Genomic DNA, 12,717 nt, shown 5'->3' on the forward strand with positions numbered 1-12,717 from the left:
TGTTGCTGTTTCACAGCCAAATCTATTTCACGGAGCGCTCACACACAAAAACCCAAAAGCTAGATCTCTGATGGCAGCCTCCTTGCAGCATCTTGTCAACTGGTCAGCAGAAGCATCTGTTGCCTCCATTCTTACAAAAGGATGTTCTCCCCAACTCTGTCCCACCATTACCGTCTTTTGCTGTCTTCAAGACACTTTTAAGCTCAGTGGTTAGGCTCAGCAAGTTGCTTGGAGATGTCACATCTGTATGCTTCTTCAGTTCTTGAGTAATTCCGGTTCATTGCACCATGTTATCAAATCCCAAATAGCACCTTCTGCTCACCTAGTAGTACCTACAGAAGAGGCCCTTCAAGTCTGGGATGTTATCAAGAGACATCCAGAAGTTCCCACACATGCTGACTACTCTGAGGATGGCAAGTAAGCTGCACAATGCATACAGTGACACCTCATAGTGGCTTTGAGCCAAGCAGACTATACAGAATACAGAAAGTAGCCCACATTAACTACCCCAGCAATGCCCAGTTTTCCCCAAGACAGCAATAGGACTACAGTTAGCACCTGCTTTCATATATCTAGTGATATTCAGCTTACTGAGATTGGAACTGGGACTTGCTTATTATTAAGGCCTCCTAAAGCACACAGTACCTGAAATATTATTTAACATAACCACTAAATGAAATAATTTTGTGAGTGGATGCAAGCAGCAAAATAAGCAACTGGGAGAGTAAGAGGCACTTTAACATAGTGAATTTCTTGAGGCCATTCAATGGCTTTCATGTTCATCCTAAAACACGGATCCAGAAATACACATATGAATAGGTTTTGCCCCATTCTTTAACCTTGAGTAACAGATGCATACCTGCCTTTGGCTCAGGTGGCTGGCAGGACAGAGATTTGCAATGTTTATGTCTAGGGGTGACTGTAGCAAATGTATTTGTTACAGGTCAGTGACACCTTTCTGTACATTTTGATTATAGATAAAACATGTTAAAAGGCAGTTTCTCCAGCAATGGCTAGCAGTTAACACTGGTGGTTAGGATAGGCGTATTCCAAAGAAACCAACTATAGACAATCTTACAAAAATATTAACTATACAAAATAACTAAATACATACATACATAAATACATAATTAACATAGCTATCTAAGCCAGTATACTAAGTTGTAAACTTTTAATATATTTAATCTACTCAATCACACTAAAGACAATTGCCTCCTATAAAAAGTATGCAAAAGTAAATTAGGTATCATACAGAAATGCACCTCCCACTGCTGATATATATATACACACACTATATACAGTATACTGTATACTATAGTTTGCTATACTTGCATCTATTTTCTGTGTTTAGTAGAAATTAAAAAAAAACAAGAATCTTACACTTATTTCAGATAGTACTGAAGTGTGTATAAAAATCTTACAGATATCTCTACCTTTTTACCTTGAAATCTTCTCTACAGTCTCAGCAAAAGACATAGACACGCATCAATCATTAACCCAGAAAGCAGTTAACTGGCTTGTCTGTCACATTCTGTCTTCTAGCCAGTATTAATTAAAAGTATCCATACATTTTTCAATTCATTTCAGGTGCTACTTACACTGAGAATGACCTGGAGGTCGTGTGTTACTAACACTGCTCTCAAAGGAAGAGTGGAAGTTGTGTATGGTTTCTTGTAAAATCTGTCTCTCTCGTCCCTGTAAAAGCACAATAAATTAAAATAAGGTATTCTTAAATTTCTGTTTAAAAAAAGAATTTATTAAGAGTTCACAAAAAAAAAAGAAGTGTAAATATGTGTGTCTATGCCCAGAGAGTCATAGTGTACTATTAGGAATAATAACAAATCCTTACCTCCCAGATACATAGAAAACCTTGTAGTAATCTTTTCCTTAAACTACCAGACAGCAATAGAAACATTTTCATTATTTTCTTCATAACTTTATAGCATGGAGCATCGTCCACCTCCCCTAATTTTTTAGCCTCGTTACTTGCTGCTGTTGATCTTAACTTGGGGAAATTATGTTTTGTTTATCCGAGCTTCCAGTATCAGAGAGAGAATGGACCTCAGAACTGAAAAAGCAGCTGAGAAGTGTCAGTAGGCCTAATTAAAGAGATGCTCCAGTCCATAATCCCTCTGACAAGAACATTGCTTACTGTACACCATTCTTAGCAAATTTATTTATGTCAATATAAAATTAAAAGGCAACAAAAGTGTAAGGAATGAGAGAAGTGCTATTTACCTAATCACAGAGAAATCAAAAACTGTTAGGCAAAACAAAGGAGACCTTTCCTTTTACGTTATATTCTCCAGCTGGACTATAGTGGCCAGATGATTCTTTTTCGCATCACTGAAATCAATATTCAGTAACTGCAATATTGCCAATATTTATGTTACCAGTAGCTTCTGATATAACATCCAATACTCTGTAAAAGAACTGTACAGTCACTGAACTAGGAAGGAGTTAATGAAAGAGAACAGGGAGTACCACAAAGGAAAATATTTTTCACTAATCAAATACATTAAATATTTTGTTTGGAAAACATTCATTTGGCTTTTCTAACTAACATCTGCAACTGAATTTTGAAATGTATGTTGAATTAACAATATAAGCAAACCTTGAATTAATTTACTAAGTGCAGTATTTCAAAATGTACCTTTCCTGCATTCAGTTCAGAAATAGCTGCCAAAATTTGCTGCCTTGATCCATCGGTTTTAATACCCAGCTCTTTCAGATCACCATCAGTAAGTGTAAGGAAGGCTTCCATATCCACCTGCATGTGAAAAAAAAAGAAAAAAAAAAGAAAAAAAGACAAGACAAATTTACCTAGGCAAAGATTCACTATTACATGTTTAAAGTGTTTGGTTTTTTTAATTGTATACTTAGTGCAAATATTGTACACACAAAATTTTTTAATGAATTACCAGCATCAAATGGTACCCACTTTACCACTCCATTGTCAGGTTTTAAATCTGCTGTTAATAACTCAATTCATTATGATAGTATATTTAAAATATTAATGGATTTTTAATTTTTTTTCAGACAAGCACTATCAACACAAAATACATACTCTCTACAAAAATTCCTCTACTTACAGCAGCAGCCAGCTGAATAAGCCTAAGATTTCTCTCTTTTCCCTTCTTCCTCCTCCCCACCCTGCCCTGGTATTTTTGGAATTTCAGAATATTGTGTGCACTTTTCCAGTGTCTCCTGAGGAAAACCTAGGGTTTGTTCATATATCAGTTTTTATTATATCAACACATCCATCAGACTGTGATAAGAACAAACATCTAAAACTTTTCATATTGGTCTAATCTTCACACACATAGAGCACATTCATTTCTACAAAATGCTCCCTTCCCTATCATGTAGAGGAACAATAGTAAGCCCAGTGCATTGCGATGCAGCTAAATAATCTGTGTTTGTGGTGCTGAATCCTGAGCTCTGCAGCTATGTCAATTTACTGTATGTCTATTCACTACTGTCTGCCTTTGGCCAAACACGCAATTATCGCTCACACCTGATACTGTCTTAAACATTGCAATAAATTAATTTTACTTATTTTCAGCAATGTTTCCTTCCATTGCATCCTTTCATTGCCTGAAAGGCAAGTCACTGCCACAGGCCTCATCTACAATGATGCTTAGGTTCCCCAATTTAATTCTCTTGTTGCTTATTCACAGCAGATAAAGAAGAGAAAGGAGCCACCTCAGTGACTCACATGCTGCTGTTCTCCATCTGCAAATGAGGTTCCAGCTGTGATTCCAGGGATGATACAGTATGTCCTATAAACTGTTTAGCCACATTGGATATAGACATATCTAGAAAAAGCAGAGTGTAAAAACAGAGAGGGGAAAAAAAAGTCTGACGCACCTATCTATACCAAAGTTGTAGGTTCAGTGTAAAAAGCACTGATATTTGCAGTATCCTGGAGAATGCCACGAATACTGCTTGGTCCCCATTTCAAGGTCCTCTCTGCAACCTGAAATGGTTGTGAAACTTCAAATTTGAGATTCTGGATCACAATTCTGATGCAATGTGTGTTGCACCCTACTTTGTCTAAAACAGTAAAAATACATCTTTTAAAAGAGACGTACCTCTTGTTCTTCAAAAATAGGCTGATATTTCTCAAGTGACAATTTTTTAAGGATGCCAGTCAGCTCATCTGCCATAACAGAAAAGAAAACACCCCCCCATGGATCAGGAAAGATTTTAGTGATGTCTCCGTCATTAACTGATGAAAATATGTATTAAAACATATATTCCACACAGTGATACATGATAATAAAAAACCGATCACATTTACTCTACATCAGAAATTAAGATATTGGCTTACTGTGTTGGCACCTACTCCCATATACTCTAATTCCATCTAGTCTTACCTTGCTAGGATAAAATCTTTCTGTTGTACCACCTTTCTTCCTCATTAAAAGGATCTTAAAAAACAAATCCACTATGGACAACTGGGGCACTTCCGTGTCTAAAACACAGGTGCTTGGCCCCAGATGGCTGACCCAGATCATGCAGGTTAGACAGCAAAACTCCTCAAGCAGGCAATGAACTAAAATGGCGTATTTCCATGTCATGATCCAGGAAAGCAAAGTGTAGAGCAAGCAACCACCCAGTTGCTCATTCAAAACACTGATACAACAAGGGTGTATCTGAACCTCTTCTCCTTACATGCCTGACATCCAGGCATATTGAATACAGATAGATGAAGTCCAGCTAAGATGAAACCTGGGCAGAATTTAAGTTTTATAAGCTTACCTTCTAAGGCTAACAGCACTTGATATTGGGTTTCCTCTCAAAGTCTAAGAAAATCAAAAGTTGGAGGACCTGATAGTGACTCTTCCCACACATTTAAAATGTGATTAGCCAGTTAAAAAGCGTTAAGTGCAGTTTTAGAATAACCCACCATTACCTCTCTTAGTTACACACTACCTCTCTCAACTAAGGATTCTGTTTATTTTTATCGCTTTGCTGTCACAAGTGACTAATTTTTTTTCCCCCCAGAAGTACCAAAGTGGTCAGTTAAACTAAGGAGTCAAAGTCAAAATGAAGAGTGTGAATGATTACATCACACAACCAAACTTACTTAATATTCCCCATAAAAACTCACTTCCATTGTAAAGACATCACTATTCCTATACTTTGCCTTTTTTTTTTTAACTATTTTGTCTTTTGACTGTCCCTTTTCTTTCATCATCAGTAGAAACATGAAAGAGAATCGCACTCTCTGAGCTTCTCAAAAGACATTAAGTATCTTGAGAACGACACACTTTTCTATGCACCATTCTGGAAGCCTCCTTCTTTACATCGAAAAGCCCACAGAAAAATTAATTGAAAAATTCTAGTTGAGACTTATTTTCTGCTAGGATTTTGGTTTTTTACCTCAAGGCCAGTTAATTTGGTATGCTTTGTAAAGGCTGGCATGGTTTCAGGCTAAAAGCTTTAGTACCCTAACTAAGGTTAATCCATCAGAAAAGGTAACCAGCTTTAAAAACACAGCACAAGAACTTCTCTATGCAGTTTGATGAAAAATAGCACCTTAGAGCAAGAAAATAAAATTTTCATTAGAAGCCTTTAGATATATTATTAAACTTTTTTTCTTTTAGGTTATTAGTTAGCCTTCTCATTTTTCATCACACTGGTGTGCTTAAATTATAGGTTGTGATATGGGAAGAAACTTTTGGGGTCTTTGAGCCCAGAGCCTTGCTGTCATAAACAACTATAACATCTAACACTTTTCACACACACAGACAATGCTTTCAGCTGTAGGCCTTTCATGTTTTCTTTTCCTCGTTCCCTCTTCCAGTTCCTGTATTATACATTAAGTTTGAAGAAAACCTGAAACCTCTCAGTTTTACAGCTCTTGCGGAACACATTGTTGCTCCTTCGCTTTTTCACTAAGTCTTCCTTTTGCTCTACCTTGTCTCCTTACCCACATCCCTGGAGCAAGCAAAGGTTCTCAGGGCTCTTACTACTTCTGCCACATCACTCCCATTACCACCTCTTTTGTACTATGCTGTAGTAGTAGGGTAAGATTACCTTTCTCCAAGTTTTCAGAGCCTCCTTTTACTCTCATGTGGTTTCGTCTTTCATGATTCTCTACATCACTGGTTCTCAGAATAGGGACAAGCTGTTGATGGTCCACCAAATGGTTGCCTAAAAAGAATACAGTAATATTCACTGCAAATCAATTTTCTATTTCATTTAAGTCTGCTTGAAAGAAAAAGAAAAGTTAACATTGCAGGCCTTCTGTACTTAGTTTTTCCCGTTACTGCTGGGCCTATGAGCATTTGTACTGTTGCTGCTGAATCAAATCACAGTAAGAGAAGCCCCTGAATTAAAGGGCCACTCAACTACGAAAGCTTACAAGCACAATGAACCCAGAACTACTTAGGCTTCTTACAACCTACCCCTCTGCTACAGAGGAAACTCACTGTATCATGGCACTAGTGGTGCAGTCACAAAGTCCGGCTTCACCCTGTGGGATTAGAACAGCTGACAGCTTGTTATCTGACAGCAAGTTCTCTTCCCTTTACGTATTTCTAAACCAACGACTCTTATGTTATCAAGCCATTATTATAAAGATGGCACTAACTAAAATGTGAAAGGATTTTCTCCAGCAGTCAGTACAATATGTTACAGCTAAGCCATGGTAAGAGGACAGAAAGCGGGTCAAATATCACCTCTCTTTAGTGTCAAATGGAAGTACAGTGTCAATGAACAAAGTTAGCATAAATGAAAACAAAACAAACTCAATATGGACACTTTCAAAAAAATCCAAAAATAGTAAAAAGTGTCTCCTGCAGAAACAGATAAAAGGTGCCTCCATTTTGTACTTAGAAGATTGAGTCACGTTATTTTTTTCACTTTTTTTGAGATGTTTACAGAAAAAAACAAAGTAATTGATATCCTGTTTCCAATGCAGTAACATGGCTTTTTAAAATAAAGTGGTGTAATTTAGACTAAAAAGTTCAACTTAAAAGGCAGTAATCTTATTGGAAAAGTAATAATATTATTATCCTTTCTTATGAGCTAAAGTTAAAAATAAGGTCAAAATAAGGCTATTTTTGCAATTTAAAAAAATAAACGCAATACAGCTCTTAAAAATCAATTGCATGTAGCTATGACTTGCCATGAATCAAAATTGCATTTCTGTAGTGATGTGCTCCTCTGCATTTATTAAAAAAAAAAAAAAAAAAAATCATTTTGAATGTGGAGAAAGTGCATTTTCTACCCCCAGCAAAGGCTGAAAAACAGGATTTAAGCCAGAAAGGGGGGAAGGAAGTAGGCCACGTAAGAGTGGCCTACCTACATGTTCTATGGTAGCTTTAAGATGGTACCAATCTCCCTCTAAATATAAGGGATCACAGCTTTTGGGAGAGAAATAGCCAGTTACTGCAGGAATGCCAATCTCGCAGTAAGAAACACCAAAATATTTTTTCTAGAAAGTTCTCACTCTCATGCAGATACACACTAATCCACTACAGTTATAGCTGTAAACACTTTGTGCTCTTGATGAATGCATCTCCTGTAATTACAGTGACCTACTCACCATCTTCAGTAATAGTACCACTGCTGGAACCATTGCTCTTGGCCTGTCTGTGAGAAGAAGAGAGAGAAGACTCTGCGTTGTGAACCTTAGGAGATGGGGAGGGTGATGGGGAAGGTGTGAGAGTTGGTGATGTGCTTTTAGATGTAGACGAGGTCCCAGATGGAGGTCTTTTGTTCATCTCCACTTTTTGCTGTAGTTAATGATACAATCATTTCAGTTTAAAAAAAAAAAAAAAAAGCAGCGTTTACCTATATATGATGCTTGACTATTACTTAAGTTGCATGTCATTTCTGCAGAACATGTAGTCACAACTAGAAACTTCTGCTTGATTCATATTGAAATAATTGGAGCAACACTGATTTATCCCAGGTGAGAGTCTGTCCCCTCAAATTAATCAAGCAAAATACATTTATTAAGGCTGTAGTTTTGGAATAAGAAAATGATTTCTTATAAAGCAATACTATATACAAGAACCTCAATTATTCTTTTTATAAAAGCTGAAATTACTTTGACTCTGAAAACAGGGCTTTTTCATTCAGAGATTTAATTAAATAAAGGCTCAATTAAAGCCTTTCCAAGTATACCAGACGCTAATTTAAAGTAGCACTTCATGCTGGATTAACCAGAAATATGTAGCAAGCATAAACTAAGTTTTGGGTGCATTTAAACCCCTTGCTGCACTGGAATGAAAGTTTCCAGTCAACCCTTAAACTTGTTATTACCTAACATGAGTCAAATGATTAGAATTCATTAAATATTTTGCAAACATTTAATACATTTGGAGGCATGGAAAACATGAAAATAGACAAATTAAAATGAGGAATAACTATATAGGTATGTATATCAGTCTTTTCCAAAACAAGTTAATGTACCTCATCTCCTAAATTCCTCAATCTATGTATCACTCCACACATTTCGATGTTTGCATTATATGACCTAAAAAGAATTCTTAGGTGATTTTCTCCTGGATGCCTGAAATCAAGAGTTTAACTTAAAATACCTTTTGTCAGTCAGGCTGCTACAAGAAAAATGTAAGAAAATAGCTGAGCTGGGTAACAAGGTGAGAAGGGAGAATGACAGTGGTTCCCGCCTCTCTACAATTTTGCTTCTGTGCTATGGCATAAATGGAACTTTTCTAGTTAATGAAAGAGGTGCAGATTAAATAGATAAAACTGATTTCAGTGGTAACATTCCCCCATTACTCTATCCCATGCCAGAATGCACTAGCTCCTTAGCTCTGCATTGAATTGACTAGAAGTAATGTAGCATGATAAAAATTTGAGAGGTCTCTGAAGGGCATCGTGAACTCATTTCAATTTTTTGTCCCAAATTTCCCTGTATTCTGTTATTGGCCATGTGTGTTTCAGAATGGTCTTCCCTCTCTAGCGCACTGACTGCATTTATTTAAGTTACATCACCCTGTAAATGGTTATTCCGTTTTTCTTTTCCTTTCTTTAAGGCTTGTACAATCCCATCCCTCATGGGTAACTTCCGCAAAATTGATCAGTGTAACATCGCTGCATTTTTAGATCACTTCCAACTGTAGACAACATGATCCTAATGGGAGGGCACAAGCACTTCCACAATAGATATAGATATTAAATTTTCAGCATTTATGTTGTTGATTACAACAACAAAGTAGGCTGTTTAAGCTTTTGTAGCCAGTGTGGATCCATATGTGATTGTGTACACCCAACAGACCCTGGTGTCCTAAGAATCACCTCAGATGTGTGATACATGAACATCTATAGCGAGATCCACACTGATTACATGTTTTGTTATTGATGGATAGACTTAAATTCTTCTAGACATCTAAGCAAAGAGCACTGAAAAGAGCTGTTGCCTTTCTAACATACCGGCATAATTTTTTATCTAAAAATCTTTTCAACAGTATGATGAACTGCCTTCCTAGAAGATGATCTGCAGGGCATTGCACCTCACTACTTCTTTATCTTCTAATGTCTTCCACTGTGAGTGGGAATAATAGTTAAACTTCTTAGTGGCAGCATTGTTGTAACAACAGGCCCCAAGATCTGCAGCCCAAAGCTCACAGGCACGGGTATTATCTCTTAACAGGCTAACTAATATAACTGGAGAAAAAAAGAGATTTTTCGGGGGCACACAAGCAGCTCTTCTGAAATTATTTCCAAAAACAAGCTGAGAGGAACTGCTGAGCGCTGAGAGTCAGACCACCTCTGAAAGAAAAAGCATTTGGTAGCTGTTCAGTAGAGGAGACTTTAATGAGGGAAGAGGATAATAAAGTGGCTTCATCTACAGGAAAGAGAGAGACAGATCATTTTTAATCCAGGGAGCAGTTACGCAGGATAGAAAGGGACGAAAGATTATCATGTGCCAAAGAATCAGTATGAGTCCATAGCTTTTGGGGGTCCAGCAGAGTTATAGATTTTAGCTCCCAATCTCATCTTTGAAAAGCAACCAGTAGTCCCTTCAGAATCAGGACTGAGAGATCAGAGACAAAGTGACTATCATGGAAACTGTTTTGGCATTGGTAGTTGCACGATTTTCTTCTTCTGATTTTTGTCCTCCAGAAATTTCAATTAAATCACTGAATACCTCTGTACCTTCATTTATCATTGATATTTACTAATTAAATATACATAATGCTTACTGTTGCCATATAAGACATCACAGAATGAGATATCAAATGTAGCAATTTTATGCTGTGGCCATTTTTGTTTCTTTGGGCAAAACTTCAAGAAGAATCTCATGAAAAGACGCAAAGAAAACAAGACAAAGTGAAACGAGCTGTCTGGAGATTACACAAGCAAAAAGTTGAGAAATTTTGCTCTTGGTCATGTATTCTAACATTTTCAGAATACCAGACAGAACTAAAACCTCAAATTATGTGCTTTTTCTTGCTCTCTGAAACATAATGTTTCCCTGCGTGAATAAACCCATACATTTCACAACAGTGTATCACATCTTCTGTTACGACTCTGCTTTCTAACTTGTGTCGCTGCAGATTCTGAAGATTTAAAATCTTAATCCTCAAAAATTTTGTACAAAGCAGTTGTTAACTTCAAAGTACATGCACAAAAATGGGCAGGTCATGAGGGTAAAGCTATTCCAGGAAATCGATAGGTAAGTCAGTGCAGATAATACGGCCTGCACTCAGAAGCAAAACCTGACTTTGGTGATGACAACTTAATGTTCATACTGTTTAAAAATAACACCTTGTGGAGCAGACTGGATAAACGCATATTGCTGTGGTTGGCAGATCCTGGTACAAATTATCTCATGTTCTGCACTCAGGTTGCACCTTTGGAGGGAAACTAGCTATACCACTTCAGAGTAAAAGCCCAGGACTAACAAACAGAAAACACTGGACTCAATCAGGGCCATAGAAAGAAATTATGAGAAAACAAAGTAACAACGCAGATCTACCCTAAGATCAAGTATTACATTTACTGTTTTTAAAATACAGTGAAATTAATAATAAAGCAAAATCAGGTTTTATTATTAGGTCTGATCTTTTATAGACTTGTAATTAAAAGGAAGGTTTGTGGAGCTGAAAGGTTTCCACTACTGTAACAGGTGTTCATTCATTTTAGGCTGTGCAATGTCAAGCAGTTGTATTTATCAACCATCCATGACTGAGACACGACCTATTAAAATTAGCCAATTTGGACGTACAAAAAATTACATTTCTCTGTACCTTTACAACATGTCCGTTGCCAACAATTTGAGCACATTGCAAATCAGACAGAGTGGATGAAGGAGTTGACTGGACTGGACTATGCTGCTGGCTGGGTTTCTGTTCAGGTAAGCCTGCTGCTTTTCTTCTTTGGGCTGCAATCTGAGACAAAACATTATCCGCACTGCCACCTAAAAAAAATACAAAATCAAAACAGAGTCAAGGAAACTATCATTTTAAGATATTTGTTATTTCTCAATTCACCTCTCTCTACCACTGACTTTCTTTTAAAAACTGACTGCATGAAGTAAGAGAGAGAGAATTATAAGGTTCAGACCTGTTCAGCAGCTTTCAGGAAAGGGAACAAAAATCAGCTGCAGGAGAAGAGAGAAGCCAGCCCTGTCTATACACACACAGAGCTGACATTCATACTCTTGGTTATAGGTTTCATGAGCTGCTTCACCAAGCTGCCAGAATCAATGCTTGCAGCTTTGTTCTTAATTGAAAACAGATATTTTTTTTAAACAAAAAGCAAGCAACACAGCTAAGAGACAGCTCTATGAAATGTATGTTGCAATGAACAAGCATCCACTTGATCCATTGTGGGTGGACTCAGTAAAATCAACATGTTTTTTCTAAGACAGAGGCTAACCTATGAGACTTCTACAATAGACGTGAGGCTTTTGTTCCCTTATGTAGGTGTCCAAAGTCCAATCCTGTTCCAAGAAAATTTATAGAAGTTTTGCTTATACAGCAGTAGGAGCACTCAGAAAAGGTTTAATATCTTCTACCATGATCACAAACAGTAATTTTTTAGCTGAATCAGATACAAATTACTTTCTTATTAATAAAAGCAGCATGGTACCTGATCTGTTATGCAGTTCTCCTCCATGCCTGTTAATTCCTGCAATGTTATTGGATCCACCAGAAGAATGGGGAGAATGGTTGAAGTTGTTGGAATTTGAAGGAGATGCAGGTCTTCTTGCAAATGTTGGTAATTTGACTGGTCTAGTACCTTTGCTAACAGATGTCTGGAAAACAAAAAGAAAAAGAATTTTCATCTTTCCTGTTTGAGCAAAACAAAGATCAACCTTCAACTGCTATTTTATCATAAGTTCTGAAACTTCCACTGAAGAACAAAAGGGATATCAGAAATAACCTTATTTTACATATACAAATACATTTAGTATATATTTATATAAATATGTATACATTGAATAGATATATATATTCAACAAAAGAAATGACACAATAAAGGCGTTAATTCTCCCTAACCTTTGGCCAACACAAAATGAGCATATAGAATGCACCTGCAATACAATATACACAATATTACGAGCAGTGGGGGGAAAAAAAAATTATCATGTGCAACTTCTTTCCTGCAGAATCCCAGTTTTATCTCTCCCATCTTACAAAACAGCTACCACCTACTTCTCACCCATCATACCCCTGTTTCTTACTAAGCTGCAACAAGTGACATGAACTTTCTCTCCTCCAGTTGCAT

The 12,717-nt window shown here is 36.9% G+C and overlaps 1 protein-coding gene across 1 annotated transcript in view; it reads right to left on the minus strand.

Moving 5' to 3' along the window:
• Nucleotides 1-294: 294 nt before the first annotated feature.
• Nucleotides 295-12,717, minus strand: part of ANKS6 (ankyrin repeat and sterile alpha motif domain containing 6) — a 38,126-nt gene continuing 25,703 nt past the window's right edge. Inside the window, exons 10-16 of the mRNA XM_075705475.1 lie at nt 12,079-12,244; nt 11,235-11,404; nt 7,559-7,748; nt 4,095-4,162; nt 2,654-2,770; nt 1,599-1,695; nt 295-332 (exon numbers count right to left, since the gene is read on the minus strand). Coding sequence (XP_075561590.1) covers nt 319-332; nt 1,599-1,695; nt 2,654-2,770; nt 4,095-4,162; nt 7,559-7,748; nt 11,235-11,404; nt 12,079-12,244 — 822 coding nt within the window. The 3' untranslated portion in view covers nt 295-318. The remainder of the gene's footprint in view (nt 333-1,598; nt 1,696-2,653; nt 2,771-4,094; nt 4,163-7,558; nt 7,749-11,234; nt 11,405-12,078; nt 12,245-12,717) is intronic.

This window comes from Pelecanus crispus, chromosome 2, assembly GCF_030463565.1.
Source record: "Pelecanus crispus isolate bPelCri1 chromosome 2, bPelCri1.pri, whole genome shotgun sequence".
In the NCBI taxonomy this organism is placed as follows: domain Eukaryota; kingdom Metazoa; phylum Chordata; class Aves; order Pelecaniformes; family Pelecanidae; genus Pelecanus; species Pelecanus crispus.